The following is a 21,266-nucleotide window of genomic DNA, read 5'->3' on the forward strand; positions in this document are numbered from 1 at the left end:
AAAGCACAAACATGAAGCTGACGTTTAAAGGTTCACAATAACCGTGCTCGTTTATTATGAATGAAAAAAACCCGCTGATGCATTCAGCACAGATAGTTTAACCACAAGGTGTCTCATCGACACAAACTCATCAGATCACCATCAAACGCAGCATAACTCAGAATATGTGCTTGTAAACATGTCTGTTGGCTCCCTCTTGTGGTGAAACGCATCCCTGCAGTCATGACAAACGACACAATTGCCAGTGACCAGTTGGCAGTGGTGATGAAACATCGTTAGAATCCTCTGGGATCGTGATTGTGCCTAATTCCAATTCCATCCTTTATTTGTTGAATTGTACGTTGACAAATTACTGAACTGACACCAACATTGTCATGACTACAACCATAAAGCTAAGTGGCTAAAAGACAAAACAATCAGAAATTAGCCCCTGATGAATCTCACTGTTACTGGGGTTGTCATGGTGACTTAGAGAGAATTATCTGACCTTGGCGGAGGATTGCGTTTCCTGTAAGTCACATGTCTCTGTCACACACTGAATGATATGCCTCTTCAACCACTGAGGTCAGAGGTCAAAGAATAGGACAAGTTAAATCTGTGTAGAGCTGCTGCTACACATTCAAAACAAACATTAGCTTTATTATCAGCCAAACCAAACATGATTTAAATCCTGAAACATTCTTATAAAAGTTCACTCAAAACATTTTTTTGAAAACATTGTTTCATTTAAAACATGTAAACTACATATGAGCAAGAGGTCAAACTAATAGACATTTCAGTAACTGTTCTCCCAGCATTCAGCCACACACACACAAATAATGCAGTAATAAGAGCTGATCATCAATATCTTATATCTATTATATCTATACATTTTTTAGTGCAAACTGTTAATTGTGTTATATCTAGATGTGTTTGAATTGAATACATTATTAGTTTGACTGACTTTACCAAGCACTTTGTTCCCTACAGCAAATAAGTCTCATTGTCACAGAATTGAAACATTTCATTTATATTGACATTGTTGATTAAATAAATTGTTCATAAATTAATAAATGTCTCTTTACACAAGAACATCTGATCACAAAAACATAGTTATTGCACAATATAAAATATCCTAAAAACACACAGGCTGACATCAGGAACGTTGCTGAAAAGAGAAAGAAGAGTATTTGGAATTAGGAGGAATTGTGTGGCCGTTTTCACACACCCAAACCTTCAACACAAGCCTGACTGATAAATGTATATGACTGCAGTATATATGCTCTATACAAAGAGTAAAGGGCAGAAAATATGCATCTCCACCTTAAACAGTGGTGCAAACATGAAATGGTCAAATCCATAATCATGTGTGTAATTAGAATGACCACTTATGTTGAACTAAATTCTGTCCATGTGTCCATCCTGTCTGCCTGTAATGAAGATTCAGAGATTCTCCTACCAGCAACGCTCGTCCTTTGGTCTCTATAGGCAACAGGAAGTTAGACATGGAACAGATCAGACAGGCCACGGCGAACGGAGTCAGAGCCAGAATCACCGACTGAGACATCAGCACCTACAAACACACACGTCAGCTCAGCATGTGTCCTCCAGGGGCCATGTTTGATTTGGAATGAAAGCAGCAGAGCAGCAGAGAACCCCACCACACACACTCATACCTGAGCCATGAACGGGGCCACCATGCCCCCGATGCGACTGAAGGACGTACAGAAGCCCATTCCTAACGAACGGGCTGCGGTGGGATACACCTGAAAATAAAACCCATTAAAGCATTTATACCCGAACTTCACAGTCAACAATGATACATTAGATTTGTCCCCAGTTGCCATTTTGTGTTCTTGTGACTTTTTGCCCCCCCCCCCCAACTCCAGACACACAGAATACAAACATAAGAATGCACGAACATACACAGGTCGATCTACACACCTCTGCTGTGTAAATGTACACCACATTAAAATTCATGGCAACCAGAGATCTGAGCAGGAAGAGCAGCACTGTGAATCCCTGCCTGAGGAGAGACAGACAGACAGACTATAAGACCGCCTAACAGAGCGAGAATGTCAAACAGGAAGTGAGGAGTTGTGTATGTCATACATGGTGGTGCAGATGTTGACCAACATGAATAAAGCAGCAGCCAGGAGCTGCAGCACCATCAGACTCTTCTTCCGTCCAAAGACGTTCAACAGGACGATGTTTAGAGGGATGACTGAGGACAGTGGGGACAGAGGACAGGATGCTTAGATATTGCAGACACCTGTTAGTTTACAGCTTTATGAATGTGAATGTGTGTGTGTGTGTGTGTGTGTGTGTGTGTGTGTGTGTGTGTGTGTGTGTGTGTGTGTGTGTGTGTGTGTGTGTGTGTGTGTGTGTGTGTGTGTGTGTGTGCGTGTGTGTAGGTGAAGGCAGAAATTCAAGTTATGGTATACCTTTGACAGTATTTGGAATTTTAAAGGATATATTCCTTAGATTCTAGACATCTACACCTGAAAATTTGACCTCAGAACCCTGAAATTGGTCACATGCATAAACACATGCACACGCACTTGTGGCCTGGTCCATCTCGCTGGCCTTGTCTTACGTGCAACTTCCCCCAGGGAGCTGATGAGCAGAGTCTGGTAGTCGCTGTAGGCGAAGGGGATGCAGTAACACAGTCCGTCCTCATGGTGGTGTTTAACCTGATGCTCCCGATCTGGATTGGTGATACACAGCAGGTTCTTCTCCAGCAGCTCCGAACTACTCAGCACAGAGCCGTAGTAGGTAAACGACGCCACAAACCTAAAGTACAGAGAGACAAACAGAGAGACAGAGAAAGAGACAGAGGGAGACAGAGAGAGAGAGAGACATTAAAGCCTGCGACAGCGTCCAGCAGAGCAGCAGTTTGCCGATGAGGAGGACAGATTCCCTCAGGGTGATCAAGACAAAATTATGGGAAGTATTACCATGTGTAAAACAGAAGTACAGATGTCCTCCTAAATGTTGGACTGAACAGGATTCGCCAACTGCCCCTTTCTTTCTAGAACACACACAAACACACACACGGTAACCTGCTGGTCACATGTTTGTTGTCAGTCATAACGCCAAAGGCAAACGACGGTAAACCCACAGGTTTACTCTGACCTAAAAGCTAAGCTGCATCCTCCCTCCAGTCTTCCTGTTCCACCTCCCTGCTGGAAAAACACTCCAGGTTATCGCCCGTCCAACTGTACGCACTCGTCACACAAACTCACCACCACCGGCTCGACCAGTTGGCCCGGTGGGAGGGATGCTCCGTTCATCTTGGCGATCCACTCCAGCGTCTCCATGGCAGCCTGCACGTTTCCCGCTGATACGTTGTATCGCGCCGACTCTGGAATGAACTATCACAGAGAGCGGGGAGACACACACACACACCACACACACACACACATTCAAGTTTTCAAGCTTTACAGGTTTTAGAGCTTCATCCCTCCTTCCTTCTTCAGCAATTCTACTTCAAACAGAATTTCAGGGTTTCTTGTCACTCGTCAGAGGTGACACAACTCTGAACACTTCTACTTACTCTGAAGAGAAAGATGAGGATGACGCTGGGTGTGACTGATAGCCGGATCATCCACCTCCAGCCCAGTGTGGGCACCACCACCATACCCAGTATGATGATCAGCATAGAGCCGGCCATCCAGAAGACCTGCAACAAATGGAGACACAACAATGTTGGGGCTTATTCTTATTGTTTAATTATGCCGAGCTGATCAGGTCTCAATGTTGAAGGGAATTTCTGGATTGGATGGTGGCTGCAGTCCAAGAGGAACATGTTTGTTTTGTCAGCGATTCCTGTCTTGGGTGCACACAGCACACACACAAAACAAGTAAAATAAAGCAGATTTGTAACTCAACACCCGGGTCATTACGTGTGTGAAGAATGCACCGGACGAGTGTGTGCAGTGTGCAGACTCACGGTGGCCAGAGGTAGCAGGTAGGCTCGGTACTTGGACGGGATAAACTCTGTCTTCAACACAAACCTGGAGGACAGCAAATACCTTTGAATGTCTGATATCCAAACACACTTTGACCTTCTGCAATCCTACACTCCTGTTAAATCCTCCACTTGGTAAAGTAAATTTAGTGTGTGTGTGTGTGTATGTGTGTGTGTGTGTGTGTGTGTGTGTGTGTGTGTGTGTGCGCACTCACCCCTGGGAGACCCCGGCCACGCCACAGCCCACCATGCTTCGCAGGAAGATAAACCAGCCATAGGTCGGAGCGAAGGAGGTGAGGAGGGAGAAGTAGGCGCTCCATACAAAGCCTCCAAATACCACCTGCTCAGGTCACACACACACACAGACAAACAGACACACACACACACACACACACGAATACAGACACAAAATCAGTCTTTGGTCCCTCAGGAGAATTTCTCCATTGTAGGGTTGTAAATGAATCAGTGACCTTCCAGCGTCCGTATCTGTCTGCCACGTATCCACTGAGGACCCCGCACAGCATGAAGCCCAGGAACACCATCTGAGAGGACACACAGTTCACATGAGAGGAGACACATCTGAGAGGACACACAGCTCACATGAGAGGAGACACATCTGAGAGGACACACAGCTCACATGAGAGGAGACACATCTGAGAGGACACACAGCTCACATGAGAGGAGACACATCTGAGAGGACACACAGCTCACATGAGAGGAGACACATCTGAGAGGACACACAGCTCACATGAGAGGAGACACATCTGAGAGGACACACAGCTCACATGAGAGGAGACACATCTGAGAGGACACACAGCTCACATGAGAGGAGACACATCTGAGAGGACACACAGCTCACATGAGAGGAGAAACATCTGAGAGGACACACAGCTCACATGAGAGGAGAAACATCTGAGAGGACACACAGCTCACATGAGAGGAGAAACATCTTCAGGTCTTTACTACCAAGTCCAGCTGCCTGACAGTCTACTCTCCTTGGACACCAGGACCTGGATGACTGAGAACCTTCACAGACATACTGAGTGTGTGTTCTGTAGTGTGTATTACATAACAATACTGTGATGGTTGGGTTGGTGTTGAAGTGTATTTTACATAGTAAAGTCAGAAAAGCTGTTCCTGTCTAATCTCTGACACCACTGAGCTCTCATGTGATGACTCAGCCTGGCCTGTGCATCTTTGTCCTGCACCTGTCCATCTGTGTCTCTGTGTCTCTGTGTCTCCAGTGATGATGAACCTGTCTGCAGAGCCACTTTATGTGTTTGTGTGGATCAACTCACCGTGGAGACCAGAGCAACCTCCCAGTCATCTAAACGCCACTCACACCGGATCTCAGGAGAAACAACTGCTAACAGCATGATTTCCATGGCCTCCACGATCTATACACACACAAACATACACACACACAGACACACACACACTAAATCTATTACAACCTCCAAAAAATGTCATGATTTCCAAAAATGTACATTCAAACTCAATCAGTGTGTGTGTGTGTGTGTGTGTGTGTGTTCCTGTTTAAACACTCACATTGGTGCTGCCCATGATGAGAAACAGCATTATGTGGAATCGTCCAAAGCCGATGGCCTCCACCGCCTCCTCCACGCTGTACGTCTCCTTCTCTGCATCGCCACAAGAGCAGACATGAAAAAGACTCTCACACCACATCCTGAAAATGCTTAACTTCTAATTTCATGTTTATCTGTTAAATGAAGAGAGGAGATTTTAATGTGTGTTTTCTTTGTGTTGTCATCCACATCCCAGACACACACACACGTTAGGTAGATCACACAGACAGACTGACCATCTTCACTCTTGGCGTCTTGCTGAGTCCCAGGGCTCTCCTCCAGTTCCACTTCCTGAAGATGGATGGCGCTGACGAGCTGAGTCTTCATCGGCTCATTCATGCTATAACACATGATTTTGGTAATGTTTCTTTAATTACACACAAATAAGCGTAGAAGTGCTGTGAAGGAATTGATTGTCATGAGAAATGTGCTGCCTGTGTAACTCTGCTCATGTTCATATGAGAGCACGAACACAAAGTACTGAGGAACAGGTGAGGTTCTGTGAGCAGCAGAACATACGGACATGACCGCTGCTGAGCAAAGCTGGAAAAGAAACACTCATGTTGACTGAGGTCGATAAGGTTGTTTTTACGTACCGGGTGTGTTTAATGCCATACACACTGTAACTATATTAACCTCAGTTACTGCCAAACAACACACACACACACACACACACACCCACAGTGTCACATTTCCACAGTTGAGTATCGGAATTGCCTCCTCTGTGTTTGTGACGTCACTGTTCATCACTACTGCTCTATCATTCAGGACCTATTTACAAATATTGATACTCGCACTGGTTTCTGCCTCGTTTTAATACTTACACTTGGTTGTGATTTGGAATCCCGAGCTCTGTCCGTGGGCGTTTCCACACTTTTAGAGAGGTTTAGAGTAAAGATACTAAATCTAAAGGAGGAACTGCTGGATACAGAAGCCAGGAGCGGACGTTAAAACTTATTACACGTGTCAAAACACAACATGACACATGTGTAATAAGTTTAAAGGCGGTTTTCAATTCGGCAAAAGTCCAAAACACAAATCTGTCTTTAATGTTCCAAATGTAACTTTGTAAATGTAACCTACATGTCGCTAGCATTGCTAACTTACGCTCCATTTGGAGCGGTTTCAAGCCGACCTACTAGCGACCAAAACGAGCCGAAAAAGGAAAAACCTTAACCAAAACAATATCAATAAAACCCGTTTTAACAGCCGAATTTACTAAAACAGCGCAAACTTGAGTATAAATGCTTTTTCCGCTAGTTTCCTGCACAATTTGAAGCGTAGACGCATAAAACAAAACCGGCGGAATTCTGAATGAAGTTCGGCATTGGATTTGTTCCACCTAAGAATAGGCGCAAAAATCACACATATAACGTGAGATATTTCCATAATCGTTAAAGACAAAGTGGCTTCACTGTCTAAAGTAAGTAAACAGCGTAACTGCAGACTGGTTTCTTTTTCCAAGTTTCTTTTTCCAAGCGGGACTTCAACGTTCAACAGGTCAATTTAAGGCAAATTCGGAGGCATAATTAGTCATTTCGGGGGATTTTCTGAATTGGTACTTACGCGTTTGCTGGAGTTCAACCGCAGGACTCGGTGTATTTGCATACTGCAGGAGGAAGAAACGAGTAAAATCTCATCAACCAGCTACTGGAACCTGTTTGAGCTGTCTGAGTGTCTGAGCGCGTCAGGTGTATCCGGAAACGCCTGTCACTTCCGCTCAGGTGAGAGGGAGAGAGCGAGGGAGCGAGAGAGCGGGGGAGCGAGGGAGCGAGGGCGCGAGAGAGCGAGGGAGCGAGGGCTCGAGGGCGCGAGAGAGATTAAGCTGTGTGTCAGTAGTGAATCAGTGGTTTTAAAGGTGCTATCAGACAAACAGGCGAAAATCTAAAAAGAAAACAGAAAATAACGATAAAAGATCCAATGTGAGATTACATTTCAACACATCAGTTTAATGTTTGTTAAACACATCTTTCACACTGTAACACCACAGGGATGCAGCTGGAGGGGGTAGTAGTGGGTTTGACAGGTGGGGTCAGACTGAAGTCAAACACCCCTGGGTGGCTGGCTGCTGAAAGTGCCTAAATGCTGGCAGTGTTCAGACACAGGATGAAGGTGGATCACCATCACCTCCAGGAACACCAGGAGTGTGAGGGTGCAGAGTGGGAGCAGCTCACAGCATCACGGCTACGGAACGTTACTCCTGACAGACGCACCGGCTCAGCCTGAGTGCGCACCGATCCGTGATGTGGCTTTACGTCAAACCCCATCACTGGATTGTTTGAGGTCATGTTGGAATATTAATCTGCTTCTTTCTGTTTAAGTTGTGCCCCTACTGACCAAACCTCGGGGCTATTTTAGACACACTCGGACCACTTTGTGAAAAATCAATAAGTTACATCTTAACACGTGCAGCAGTGGAGAAGCTGCAGCAGGTCAGATACTCACTGTTGGTCATGTGATGGTCATAGTGACCCCTGCAGTAACATACTGTAGGTATAGATACTCCAAAGACCCTGACACCCCCGGACACCACTGTGCCTGTAAACATGTGGGAATTAGGTTCCGTAGCAGCTGGTGTGGCAGCTTCTCTCTGAGGACCACAGCTCTAGAAAACACACAAGTCTGTAACGCAGCTCTAGAAAACACATGTAGGAAACATTCAGGAGTCTGATGTGAGAAGACAAACTTCTCTATCATGTTCACGACATCCACAGGGTGTGTTAATGTCATGAGGACAAAGCATGTGTGTGTGTGTGTGTGTGTGTGTGTGTGTGTGTGTGTGTGTATGTGTCTGTGTCTGCCTCCTGCTATGTGGACAGTGTGGGACATGGTGCCTTCCATTGTAAGTCGGTTCAAGGCGCTCCATGGCCTCAGGCTGGGACAGAGACGTGTTTCCAAGTTTAAAACAACATGCAAACATCTCCTCTCATCGTCTTCACTGCGTCTGATTTGTTTTGGTCGGCTTAGAGATGCTGCTGAGATTCCGTCTCGGAGAGGCCGTTCCGCAGGAGGTTGGATCTTTCCGAGTTCCGAGTACAATTGAAAGCACCAGCAGTGTGAGTACAGAAACACAGACACAGCGGGGGGTCATTGAAGTAGCACCATAGGTTCCTGTGGGTGTGGCCAAGTCCTATAGCTTGACAGACAGGTGCTCCGTCCAATCAGAGCATTTCCAGTGTGAACACTTACGGGTGGTGACTTGTCCGTCAAACGATGTGTTGGCACTTTTACCGAAATCTTTGTGTGTCCAGTAAAGCAATCACAAATATAATATTTGTTATATTACGTTTCTATACAACATCATATCACTTTCATTTATATACTATACCCATTTTCATTTAGATTCAAAAATATTTGAAAATGCAGAACAAAAAAACACAATTCATCATATGGAGTCTTTTTTTCACAATGTGCTTGATGGACTGTGACATTATTCACTCTTTGCTCACTCTTGACTTATATAATCTTTGTATTAAACATCTTTTAGCAGCATGCCTTAGGACAACATTCACTGGAACACCACGAGCAGCTAAAGCCTCAAACTTAGTGGAACATGCTGAGAGGAAGAAGCGTCTGTCCTTCATGTATTACCCACCGACGTCTTCGGAAAACACGGAAGAGGAGGGAGCAAACTTCTTCAGAGAGCAAACACCTGATCACCACTGACAACTTCACCAAACATCTCAGTCACTTCACCTGCTCCTCTGCAGGGCAACATGCCATTAGTTCACTTTACTGTTATATACTTCTTCACATATTGATTACTTTTCACTCCTGAGCTCACTCCATTCTGATTGTTCAATTCTCTTACTTACATAATGATCATTATTACTTCCTGCCTGTGCTTTTTGAGTAACACACACTGTTACTCTCTCCTACTCACTAAAGAGATTCAGCTGGTAGAATGTTGCATATTGTGTCTTTTATACTTTTTTTTAACCACCTACCAACACCAAGGAACAGCTCAGAATCCACTCAGCTCTCACCTGCTCTTACAACCATCTACTACTAGCCTACAACCACCTACATTGTCTTAATAACCATAGTAACCATGTAGCAACAGCCTAGCTACCACCTTTAAAACACAGTCGGGGCACTTTGTCACATTTAAACCTACAGAGTTCAAACTCACCACACGTATCGGTTTCATGTATTTAGATCACAGCTGATTCTTTCTCTTGATTCTTTCTACTGACTACAGAAGCCCCCTGACAGCCCCATAGCAGCCACCTGGTGACCACCTGGAAACATGCTCGCAATTACCCTGAAACACTCTTTAACCACCTGAGCGACTGCGTACCACCTAGTATCATCTTAGCAGCCATTTGCAATGACTCATTGACACTTTAGCTATACTATAATACCTATACCTTCTAAATGTGGGCAGCAAATATGGTCCAGACTTTCACTTAGTCAGAAACACGTGTAAATATCATGTTTTCTGCATGTCTACAGTTGCGGTGGCATGTGCACAGCTCCATCTCCACCTACTCTACTCCTCACATTAGCTGATAGAACCATCTATGACTTTCTGCCCACTAAGCGATGGATGCAACACATTGGTGACGAGTGAGTGGAAGCGTTACATCAAAGCATTGAATCTTTTGATTTGCCACCTATACATGAACGAGCAGAGCAGCGAGGCAAAGCAACGTCTCCATGGAGAGCTACAGCGAGCGCAAACACAAGAGGAGTACAACCAGAGAACAGTAGTTTGGTCTTTTTTCCTTCAAAATAAAGGATTTAAAGTATACTTTCATATATAGCAATAAAAAATACGTAACATCTCAATACTCCGATAATAACTCTTACATTAATATTGTGCTCATTGGGAGTTTAGATCTTTTTACATCTATTTATATTACTTTTATAGCTATGTATATAATATTTTCCTGTATTAAAGTCCAAGGATCTGAACGCCACCTCCAGCTGTCTACAGTACAGACCTCACCAATATGGCTGATGAATGGAGACCTCATTATGAGGAAGATCAATTTCACAACTCATGAAATTAAAAAATAAAGATCTGGAAAACTGAAAGCAGGTTTGAGGACTTTAAATTGAACCATACGCTGATTATATGTCATGATATATCAGCAATGTTAGAAAGCTTTCAAAGTAAGTTAGTGAGCAGAAGTGAGGCTGTATGAGGTCAGCTCACAGCGAGTTATGTGACTCACACATGACTCACTGGCACAAACTCAGCCACGTCCTTATCTTGGTGGCAATGCAGATCGGCTTATTTGTGATTAGCAAAACAATGACTTGGTCCCACTTCTGATTATTAAACTCTGAATTTTGTAACTTGCTTAACATGAATATGATGTGTTTACTGCAGACATTCAAAGTCCTACGTTCTGTTTTTCACTTTTGAACCTACTTTCAGCCTTTCAAATCTGGACTTTAAATGTATGAATTGTGAAAAGGATTTTGCCTCATAGCTCATGAATGTGTGGAAGGCAATGTGTGGTCGGTGAGAGGAGACCGCATGAGGCTGACTGTTAGCACCACAGGGTCAGGAGGGCACCAGGATCCACTCCAGGAAGCACGTCAATGGAAACGTGAAGAGAGAAAACTTCACCACGAGCTGAAGAATGAGAGACAAACGGGGGACCCTGTAAAGAACCGGGAGGTCTTTCAGTCAGGAACACTGTCCTCTGTTCAGAAGTGGGTGGTGGTCCTGAACGCGTTGTGGAGTGGCACAGACTTATCCAGGATTTATTCCAGAGTGGAGTGGATCACTTTGCCTGTCAAGATTTTGTGTTTCAATCCAGTTCTGACAGTTTTAATAGGATATATAGTTGAAACCAGTGCTGGTCCACGCAGGTCCAGGTCCAGGTCCAGGTCCAGGTCCAGGTCCAGGTCCAGGTCCAGGTCCCAGGCCCAGGCCTAGATCCAGGTCACGGCCCAGGCCCAGTTTAGGGGTAGCCAGTGACCGTGACCTGTTTCTGAGCGAGGCGCCGCAGCTCCTCCCTGATAGCCTTGATAAGAGAGGCCGAGGTGTGGGCGGAGGGCGAGGCGTCGTCGGGCGGGTACTCCGGGGTCGGGGAGGTCAGGAGCAGAGGCGGGGCTGAGGGGTCCCGCAATGAAGAGCTGGGCATCTGGAAAACAGAGGATGAGGAGAACTCAGGAAACGACAGCACCTGCAGGGAGAAAGAAGAGGTGAAGAAACTAAGACAGGAACAGAAAACAAACGATAAGAGAGAAATGAGAACAAAAGATCCTTTGATCCTTATTCAGGTTTTATGCGTTTTAACCACATACAAACACTAAGGAACAACCTAGATTCTAAACAATGACATGACACAGCAGTAAAACATAAAGAGCAACAGTGGACTCACGCTCTCTCTGCTGGCTCCAGATCTGGACAGGTCCTGGTCCGAGTGCTGCTGGTTCCAGCTGGAGCCGGTGGGCCCTGACATGCTGCGGCCCACCCCGGGGTACGCACTGATCTGACTGGACAAGCCCACCTGGGTTAGATGGTGGAGCTGAGCACCTGCAAGCACACACAAGCATAGAAATCATAGATAGTACTTTCAACGGCACCAGGTCATTTTACACCCCCTAGAGTTGTGTTTATGCTACTGCCTCCATTTTAGTTTGAGCTCTGGACACACTGACACACAGATGCTGGACATGCACATTATTCTGTTATATACACCGAAAATAAAGGTAACAGTAATGAAGTTACTGAACACAATGTAACAGTGCCACCACGTGGTCAGCAAAGTGCAATGGGAATTATACTTCCATTTCTTTTTCTTAGCTTTTAACAATAACATTTTGAAATGTAGTTTTATTTTCTATATAATGTTATGAGATATGGGACATTGCTATTCAGTTTTTATTTAATTGAGTTTTAGCTTTTAAAAGACATGAAGAAGAAACACATGGAACTAAAGTGATTATGAATGTTCCTCCTGGTGTCACACTTGTTTTCCAAACAAACTTTCTTGGACATTTTCACACAGGCTTCACTCTACCTGTGCTGCCTCCTACAGGGCGTGGTCTGGAGGACGAGGGCGGGTCCTCGTACTGCCCCCTGGTGGAATACACTGGTTCGTGCATGTGCTCGCTGGTAGAAACAAACCCTGCCGAGCTCAGGCCTTGTCTGCATGAAGACAGGAAACACAGGGAAGAGTTGACCTGTATGACACCTGAGGAGGCCACGCCACAAAGACTCCAAGAAAGGACATTCAATCTTCTATTTTTATCTTCTGGGAGATCTCGAGAAACTGGAATGTTTGGGTGCAGATATGACTGCCATAGACCAACCATTACTGGAATTATTCACTTTTATCATTGGCAGAAGAGCAGGAAGTTATTGATCAGCCTGTCACATTTCTGTTCAGTCAAGCTGAAACAGCTTTGTGCTTTGATACAGAATAATATATTTAAATGTGGCTCATCTAAGACGACGAGGAAATGATCTGTTATCGCAAGAAAACAAGCATAAATGTTTCTGATTGTGCTTTTATCAAACGTATTAAACTGATACTCACCTCTGTAAAAGTCCTTGAACTGATGTGGGCGACATTCCTAATTCTGCATATCTCTGCAGGGGAAGCAGGAGAATGAAAATGACATGAGAGTAAAGAAGTAACCACAGCGAAAAGTCTCCAGAGTGACTATTTATAAAGGTAAAACTGTTTAAGACTCTATAGCAATGTAAGGACATGTCCACCAGATGGAAGTGTTTTGTACCGGAGAAACACTCACTGCAGAGAAGGGGCTGTGAGAGGGGGCTGCTGGGTAGGAGCCCCACTGCCTGCCCGGCGGCCGGGTTTGAGGAGAGGGGCTGGGCAGGGCGGGGCTGACCCCACTCACCCCAACGCTACCCTGTGAGGAGGGCGACACCAGTGCGAAGGCATCGTCCAGGAGGGAGTGCATCTGCTGCCGCGCCTCCTCTATGGACGGCTGAGGGGGCATGTAGGGGGGAGGCGGCGGGGCAGAGTCGAACACCTCATCGTTAGGAGATGGGCTCCCACGGTCCGGAGGGAGGTCAGGGTCCGACTGAGAGGAATGAAAGAAAAACAATAAAGCAGCCGTACCCTGACAGCTCTGTGTTCTTTCATAGATCTCTATCCTTCAGTCACTTCTCGTGTGATGTCGCCCTGTGACCGAGGCATTGTTTAGAAAAAAAGAGGCTAAAGAAAAATAGTAAAATTGTGGGCAATTTGATTCTTTTGTGTGTGTTTGTGTCTCACCATGTAAGCCACATTGTTGAGCCCTGGGTATTTCCTGTAGGTGGCGCTATGATCCGTGAGCAGCCGGTCTCTGTCTGTCAGTCTGTCTGTGTCAGGCAGACTTCCTGGTCCTGGCTGAGCTCGTCGTCCTCGAGGAGAGCGCCGTCCTCTGGAAGCACAACGTTACAACAAACATTCAGCTCATTCCCTTTTTCAAAAGATACTGTACTGTTCCACAGTAGTCATTCCTCCAGGCTCAGACACAGAACTTATTAATCAACCTCAATCAAAGGAAATCCAACTCACCTCTTCCTGGAATCGTTCGGCGTCGGGGGGGAGTGGCCGTCATTCTGCAGGATGCAGTCCATGTGGTCGTGGGCGGAGCTATAGAGGCGTTGAGCAGCTTCGCTCTGCACTGGGCCGTCTCCAAATGCATCCATGATGTCATCCATGGATGGAAACTCACACTGGCCACGCCTCTTCGCCCTCTGACGCAGCTTGTTCCTGTGATGCTCGATCTCCGACTTATGCCTCAGTGCAACCTAACAACATGTACACACACACAAAATGTTCACTAGTAAACACACACACAAAGGTTAACACACAGGTAAACACACAGGTAAACACACACACACTTTACCTCAGTGTTGACCTTTTCAGTGAGGGTGGGGCTGGGCTGTGAGTGGCCGTGTTGTGGCAGCGGCCCGGTCGGTGGGCTCGGGCGTGGCTGCATGGCGATGAGCTGAACCTTGTTGGCTTGGCGACGAGTTCCGTCAGACGAGCCTCGGGACAGACGGTCCACATGATCAAAGATGGAGGATGAAGACAGCAGCTCGTCTGGGCCACTGCCTGTCGGGGCAGCTGCAGGTAGAGAAGGTCAGAGGTCAGTGTTGTAGTCACTATGCATTCAAACCCAAATGTAGGAATGTAAACATACCCATCTTGTTTCTTCCTACAGTTCAGAGAGCATGAATGAGGGAGAGAAAGAGGAAGAGCACGTTTACATGTAAACATGAAGGCTAATCTGAATGAAACAGCTCAGAGCATAACAGAGTTTCCTGTTTACCATTTTTGGGCGCTTTGCGGTGTGGTTTGCTCTCACTGGGCGTGGCTATGGGCCGGGTGCTCTCCTCTGCCGATTCTCTGCCGCTGGATTGGTCGCTGCCTACCGAGTCGCCGTCTGATGGGCTGAGCCTGCAGGAAGACAAGCTGTCACATCTTGTCCCTGTCCCTGTGTTTGCTCAACATCATTTGTTAATAAATATTCAATAGATTTCCATCAACAATTCTACATTTTGCGCCTTTCCTTGCATTCAGACCTTGACTCTAAAAAAATGCATGTGTGGAGGATGAGTTTTGCAGACCTGGTCCTGCGACGTCCGGAGCGTGTGGCCTTGGTGGAGGATCCCTTGGATTTGGGGGTGTTGAGGTCCCCACCATCAGAGGGCGTGGCCTCTTTGACGGGTGGGGGCAGGTGTCCGGGCTCCTGGATGACCATGATGTCGTCTTTACTGTGCTGACCCAGATGAAGCTTCGCAAAGTCAAAGCCCTTCACACTGGGAGCCTGCAGCTACAGGACATAAATACATTAGCTCTCTCTCTCTCTCTCTCTCTGTGTGTGCGTGTGTGTGTGTGTGTGTGTGTGTGTGTGTGTGTGTGTGTGTGTGTGTGTGTATGTGGATGACTCATCTTGCCCTCAGCGTTATTTTTTTTTAATCCTTCATCTAAAAACACACTGACTGTTCCTTGCAGTGATAATAAATAGACACAAATCTTCCAACTGGTGTATGTGTGGCGCCCACTGATGGTGGCTCCCCAAGAGACTTCGGTACTAGTAGATCTACAATCTCCCGGGGCAAAAGGGGTACTGATCTATTTCCTGTCACAGTGTCAGGGTCAGGGTCAGGGTCAGGGTCAGGGTCAGGGTCAGGCTGACCTTCTGCCTTTGCTGGATGGTGTTGATTGCGTCCGGTTGGAACTCCAGTTTCTCAGAGCCGCACAGCTTCCAGTAGAGGATGATGATGATGAAGAGGGCCAGCAGGACGGGAACCACCACCCCGACGATAAGCCAGACGCTGCTACTCTGAGTCTCTGATGGAGGCACTGACAGCGTCTCCACCGCTGGACACACAGGAGGGGAGAAGACAACAATGTCAAAAAGTCTCTTCCTTTTCTTTTTCATTTCATCATTTCATCAGATTTCAGAATTTAGTAGGAGCAACATATGTTCAATTAGGGTCCATTGATGACCCTGAAGCTGAACCTTATATCGTGAAATATATCAGGATGGAAAGGTGAAAATGGCACAAATGTGGCTCTACAGTAAAGCCTAAGAGAAGGTTGGGGACTCACGCTGGGCAAGTGGCCTCTGGACTTGGTGGCCCAGGACGATGGCGGCTCTCTGAAGGTCCAGGCGATTGAGGGTGGCAGCGGTGGCGTCGGCAGAGATCCGCTTCCCACCCGCACCCTCCACAAAATACAACACCTCTAGGGGGCGCTCATGGCCCGACAGCCTCGCTACTCGCACCACCTGGACAGCACACAGCAGAACACGCCACATAACAATACTGTGACCGTGCGCGCGTGTGTGTGTGTATGTTTATGTGTGTGTGTGTCTGTGTACCTGTAGGCTGCTGTTGCCCACAGCTGTGGCTCTCCTCCAGCGTCTCCTGCTTTCTCCCAGTCCCTCCTCCAGCAGCAGAGCAAGCCGACGCTCCAGACGAGCTTTGAAGCTTCGCTCAGTCACCATCTGATCCTGAACACCAAGCAGAACTACACACACACACACACACACACACACACATATATATATATAGTTTGTGGTGCATTGCAGAGTATAGTAACAGTACAGCCCTCAGAGTACTGAGTACAGTAGAGTGAAAGCAGTGAAGTAGCTACCTGTACGGACCCACGTGGACCGCAGATGGTGAGACGTGTTCAGCTCAGGATAGTGGAAAGCTGTGGATGTACGGGCACACACACACACAAACACACACAGTTACTAACACTGAACAAGGAAGGATGTTGTATGAACATGTGACAGAATGTTTATGTGCACGTACGTTCTGCGATCTGCAGTATGGGGAACCCCAGGTAGAAGCTGAACTCAACCACGCTCAGTTTCCTCAGATGCTCGCTGACCTCTGACCCTGTCAGATAGCCGCGCCCGTCACGCACTGCAAAGGTGACGTCTACCGGAACCTTCTGCCCTGGCGCCGGCCTAGAAGACCCCATGGTGATGTTCAGGAGCTGGAGACACAAAAGCAGAATCAGAATCAGGTCTGATCCCGGTTGAGCCATTTTAAAGCAGCTGCAGCACCTCGTAGTACTCGGTACCTCTAATGTTGCCTTAAAAGAAAAAGGAATGGCTACAGTCGTGTGGCACATTATTTATACCATTAAAAAAATGTGCAAAAGTCCACATGAAGATCCTATTAGAGAAAGTGACTGAGCTGCTCACTCACCTGCACGGTGACGTTTCCTGCTTCGTGTGAACGCCTGCGAGTCTCAGCGTAGGCCATCAGCAGCCCTCGCTCCACACGCTCGCTGAAATTACACACTCGCACGTCCACGTGGTCTGGCACAAACTGCATTACAGAGTGTACCTGGTACCTGAGGTCAGGTACCGTGTACAGAGGGGACACACTAGGTATAGGGCCTGAGCTCCTGATTGGCTGACGGAGGGCGTTGATGACAGACATAGCGGTGAAGAGCAACGGACCTGACACAGCGCGGAAAGCAAAACTGGACGGCGTTCTCAGGAACTGACGGAGAAAAGAGAGGAAGGATTTTACTGACCTATAAAAAGCATCAAAGGAAAATACACAATGGAGAAAGACCACTTTTACCAATCTATTGGTATATACCGTGCGTGTGTGTAATTACCTGGAGCTCCACCGAGCGGTTGAACTCTTTCTTCAGGATGTCTTTGACCTGACTGAAGCCAGCAGAGGAGCCTTTGGAGCTGACTACAGGACAGAGACACAGGAAGGAGCTTTGTTTACGCCTACGAGTCACTGCAATGTCAGCAGAAGTCCCTTTTTTAAATGTGCAATTTTCACTCTGCTAATGCCTGCTGCTGTGTGGGCCGTTCCTTTCATAATTGTTAATTCATTAAGTAATTCATCAATGAAAAAAGGCATTAAAATAGTGCAGACTGGAGACAAAAACAAACTTTACTAAGTGCTTGAATGTGAAGCTGTCCCAACCTGTTGTAGGCCTACCTAGGTGGTTCTGGCTCTGTGTCATCTTACCCACTCTGACCAGGTACATCTCAGGTTTGGTGATGTTGCACAGGTACTGCCTGGTGGGCGGAGTCTGGACCACCCTGGGCGTGGTGACCGGGGGGGCTCTGGTGAGGCTGATGGCGGTCATCTGGGTGGTGGTGGTGACAGCCGTCGTGGTAGCTTTGGTGGTGGTGGTAGATTTGGGGATGGGAGCCTTTGTTATTATCAGAGGCTTTACGAATTCTCGACCTGGGGGCCTTTCTGGTCTGTCGGGGCGGGCAGGAGGTCCAGGGGGAGGAGGAGGGGGGACCCTGCTGGTGGTGTTGGCAGGGGGACGTGGAGGGAGAGGTGGGTGCTGTTTGGGAGGAGCAGTGGGTTGTAGGGATGGAGTTGGAGATGGTGGAGGGGGTCCTTGTCCGTCGGTCAGAGTGGGTGCCAGGGCGAGGGGTGGGGTGGTCCCTACAGAGGGCTGCTTGGGGGCCTGTCCAGGGGGAGGAGCTGAGCTGGGGGAGGGCGATGGAGGGTGAGTGTGTATGTGGGTGTGTGTGGTGGCTGTAGGAGTGATGACGGGTTTAGAGGGTTTGCTGGGGGAGCTTTCTTCATCTCTTCCTTTCGCTCTTTCTTTTTCCCTCCCCCTCTCCCTCTCCCTCTCCCTCTCCCGGGCGAGCAGGTTGGTGTAGTATTCCAAGCTGTTCATGTCAGGCAGCAGCAGCTCGGTGGGCTCCAGAGGCTGCATGTCCTCCAGGTCATAGTCTTCTTCGTCCCAGCTCGGGAAAACATCGGGCTGGGTGGGGCGAGTGTGCATGCCGACCCTGAAGGGGATGTGAGGGGTGGAGGAGGAGGGCAAGAGGAGGATCCTGGAGGAGAGGGGCAGCGTTGGGCGGGCGGGGAAGGAGGTGTCGTAAGAGACCCAGTCTGTGGCGTCATCTTCGTCGTAGGGATGCCCCGGCAACGGTGTGGCCAGAGACAGCTCCTCTCCGTCGGGCATCATGAAGCTCAGGGTCTCCAGGTAGTCCCCGGAGCCCCAGGCCTCCTCCAGGGAGGGGCCCTGCTCCCAGGCGGGCGGGGGGGTGAGGGTGGGCTGGCTGATGGGTGGAAGGGGCGGGGCCTGGCTGGGTGACAGGAGGTCTGGGGGTCTCAGCAGGAGGTGGATGCCCTGAGCGCCCGAGTCCTCTGCTGAGTCCGCCCCAGTGTTACCATGGAAGCTGTCTTTGAGCGGGCTGCTGACTGGGAGTCCAGAGGGAAGAGTGGATGGGGATGAGGATGGTGAAGAGGCGACGGGTGATGGTGATGATGAGGAGGATTCTTCAGCTGTCCTGTTGAAGTCCAGCACACCTACAGAGAGAGAAGCTCACTTTACAATCAGTTCACTAACACCTTATTTCTGCCATTTTTACTAATTAAAAACATAAAACATTAAGTATATAAGACAGAAAATGGCCCTCATGAAGATGTGTGCTGCTGAGACAGAAATTATTCAGAGCAGCACACACACAGACACACACATGCGAGCTGAATCACAGCATCCTCCTCCAGCTAGCCTTGACTGAGACCCTTTCATCTTGTGCCGGGCATGTTGCCGTGGTGACGCCTCGCTTTGCGGCAGGCAGCATCACGTGCTGGTGACAGGCTCATTGGTATGCTGGAGATGACCGAGTCAGCTCAGACCCAACAGCACACGCACACACACACACACACACACACGTAAAGCCATTACAGTGACACACACGAGTGCAAGTGTGTGAAACAGAGAGAGATGGAGCGAGCGAGCAGGAGGAAAGCAAAGATGAAACCAGCGGAGATAAGAGAAGAGATCAAGTTTCTAAAAATAGATTCTATAGCAACTTTCAGTCCATCCATGCTGCTTTGATGACGCCCAGCACCTAAACATGCTCACATTTTAAACCTTTTGTATTTGTGATTTTATTAAATCTATTCATTCTCCTTCACATCTGAACTCTGTGTGTTTGTTCCTCTGTAAGCTGTGTCATTGTGTAGATGCTTGTGCTTCTCTTCAGGTCTCTAGGTCTCTGAATGGACCCTTATGATCCATGTTGTTCTTATTCTACAGCACAAAGATAGAAGAACGCTTTGTCACATCATCTTCTTCTACTATCTGTCCTCACAATGCCCTGCATGTATATCTGCACAACATTCACTCTACACGCTACTTCACTTTATGGATCACACGTGCTGCAGACAGATGAGAGAAGGCACCTGGAAGTTACTATAGGATACAGATCCATGACAACATACAGAGGGTTCAGAGTCAAAGGTCAGAGGTGGACATATTAGTATCTAACTAACTCATAGCTTCATGTGGAGGAGCTTTGAGAGGCTTTAACACATGTCCATGGCTCCATAAGGGTCCATTCAAAGACCTACAGACCTGAAGAGAAGCAGAACATACATCTACACAATGACACACAACAGTTATCCTGACATTGCCATGATTCATGTGTGTCTGAAGGTTTTCAGTAGAACATGATGTCAGCAGACAGGGTTGGGTTCAGCAAACCAACATCACTTAATGGAAACACTGCAGTCACGTTTGAACTTTTTCAATTTTAAACAAATTTGACGCAGCTCCTGATACTTCATGTGTAATAGAAAATATTGCAAATTACCTGCAGCAGGTGAGCTAGAGGTCACCATAGAAACCAGCAGGAGCAGGCTGAGTGTGCGTCTGCAAGTGGAGATCCTGAGGTACATCCTGGTACCTGTGTCCATGGAGATCACAGCTGCCATCCCGCCTCAAAGGGGCGCCGGTCTGCTTGCTGAGGGCCCGACAGGAGGCCCTGAGGAGGAGATGGGTCAGAGTTCTATCAATATCTTCATCTAACAATACTAACACGTGATATGAAATCAAAGAGACATTTAAAAATAACTTCAGTCAAGGCGTTACAATGAGTTATATGAAAGAATAGTTGGTGTCAAACTAACCAATATTACTGGTTTGTGAATGATTTATCGGTGGAACCAAACTAAGTCACATGTAATGATTCACCATGTTCATGTTCATTTACAAGGCGACATGCTGAAGCAGGAATAGAAGGATGATTTAGTGATGTTGATTGAATGCAACATTATTCTACATTATTTATGTTCTAAGAGTTTGATTGACTTCTTCCTGAACCAGATCACTTTGTGTCAGAAAGGGGTGTGATGTTCTCCTTATATCGATTTAATATTCACAGGCTAATGATCAATGAATGAATGAGGGGGGTAACATCCCAATAATCATCTTAAAGATTCTCAGGAGCAATGATCAATTGTATTTACACAGCATGTAAATCTGCAGAGGGCCTCTGAACTGGGG

At 47.1% G+C, this 21,266-nt stretch overlaps 2 protein-coding genes across 2 annotated transcripts; both read right to left on the minus strand.

Moving 5' to 3' along the window:
- Nucleotides 1–31: 31 nt before the first annotated feature.
- svopl (SVOP-like) lies at nucleotides 32–7,226 on the minus strand. Its single transcript, XM_076159811.1, has 16 exons — nucleotides 7,102–7,226; nucleotides 5,772–5,875; nucleotides 5,498–5,589; nucleotides 5,248–5,346; nucleotides 4,420–4,491; nucleotides 4,165–4,289; nucleotides 3,932–3,995; nucleotides 3,536–3,661; nucleotides 3,225–3,353; nucleotides 2,937–3,010; nucleotides 2,576–2,772; nucleotides 2,092–2,203; nucleotides 1,924–2,005; nucleotides 1,656–1,745; nucleotides 1,439–1,552; nucleotides 32–1,147 (listed from the first exon to the last, which is right to left on the minus strand). The coding sequence occupies exons 2-16, from the start codon at nucleotides 5,872–5,874 to the stop codon at nucleotides 1,136–1,138; spliced, it is 1,491 nt and encodes a 496-aa protein (XP_076015926.1). The 5' UTR covers nucleotide 5,875; nucleotides 7,102–7,226; the 3' UTR covers nucleotides 32–1,135.
- A 287-nt stretch (nucleotides 7,227–7,513) lies between these two features.
- Nucleotides 7,514–20,695, minus strand: LOC143008122 (UPF0606 protein KIAA1549). The gene is made up of 20 exons (XM_076159731.1): nucleotides 20,575–20,695; nucleotides 17,975–19,282; nucleotides 17,607–17,689; nucleotides 17,186–17,485; nucleotides 16,784–16,970; nucleotides 16,620–16,679; nucleotides 16,345–16,493; nucleotides 16,074–16,251; nucleotides 15,658–15,842; nucleotides 15,086–15,291; nucleotides 14,788–14,915; nucleotides 14,659–14,673; nucleotides 14,362–14,570; nucleotides 14,028–14,263; nucleotides 13,743–13,890; nucleotides 13,255–13,548; nucleotides 13,038–13,090; nucleotides 12,519–12,646; nucleotides 11,877–12,031; nucleotides 7,514–11,678 (listed from the first exon to the last, which is right to left on the minus strand). The coding sequence occupies exons 1-20, from the start codon at nucleotides 20,693–20,695 to the stop codon at nucleotides 11,454–11,456; spliced, it is 4,368 nt and encodes a 1,455-aa protein (XP_076015846.1). The 3' UTR covers nucleotides 7,514–11,453.
- Nucleotides 20,696–21,266: the final 571 nt, after the last annotated feature.

The sequence above is a fragment of the Genypterus blacodes genome, unplaced genomic scaffold (genome assembly GCF_046128005.1).
Source record: "Genypterus blacodes isolate CSIRO-AG114 ecotype Tasmania unplaced genomic scaffold, CSIRO-AGI_Gbla_v1 ptg000099l_1, whole genome shotgun sequence".
In the NCBI taxonomy this organism is placed as follows: Eukaryota; Metazoa; Chordata; class Actinopteri; order Ophidiiformes; family Ophidiidae; genus Genypterus; species Genypterus blacodes.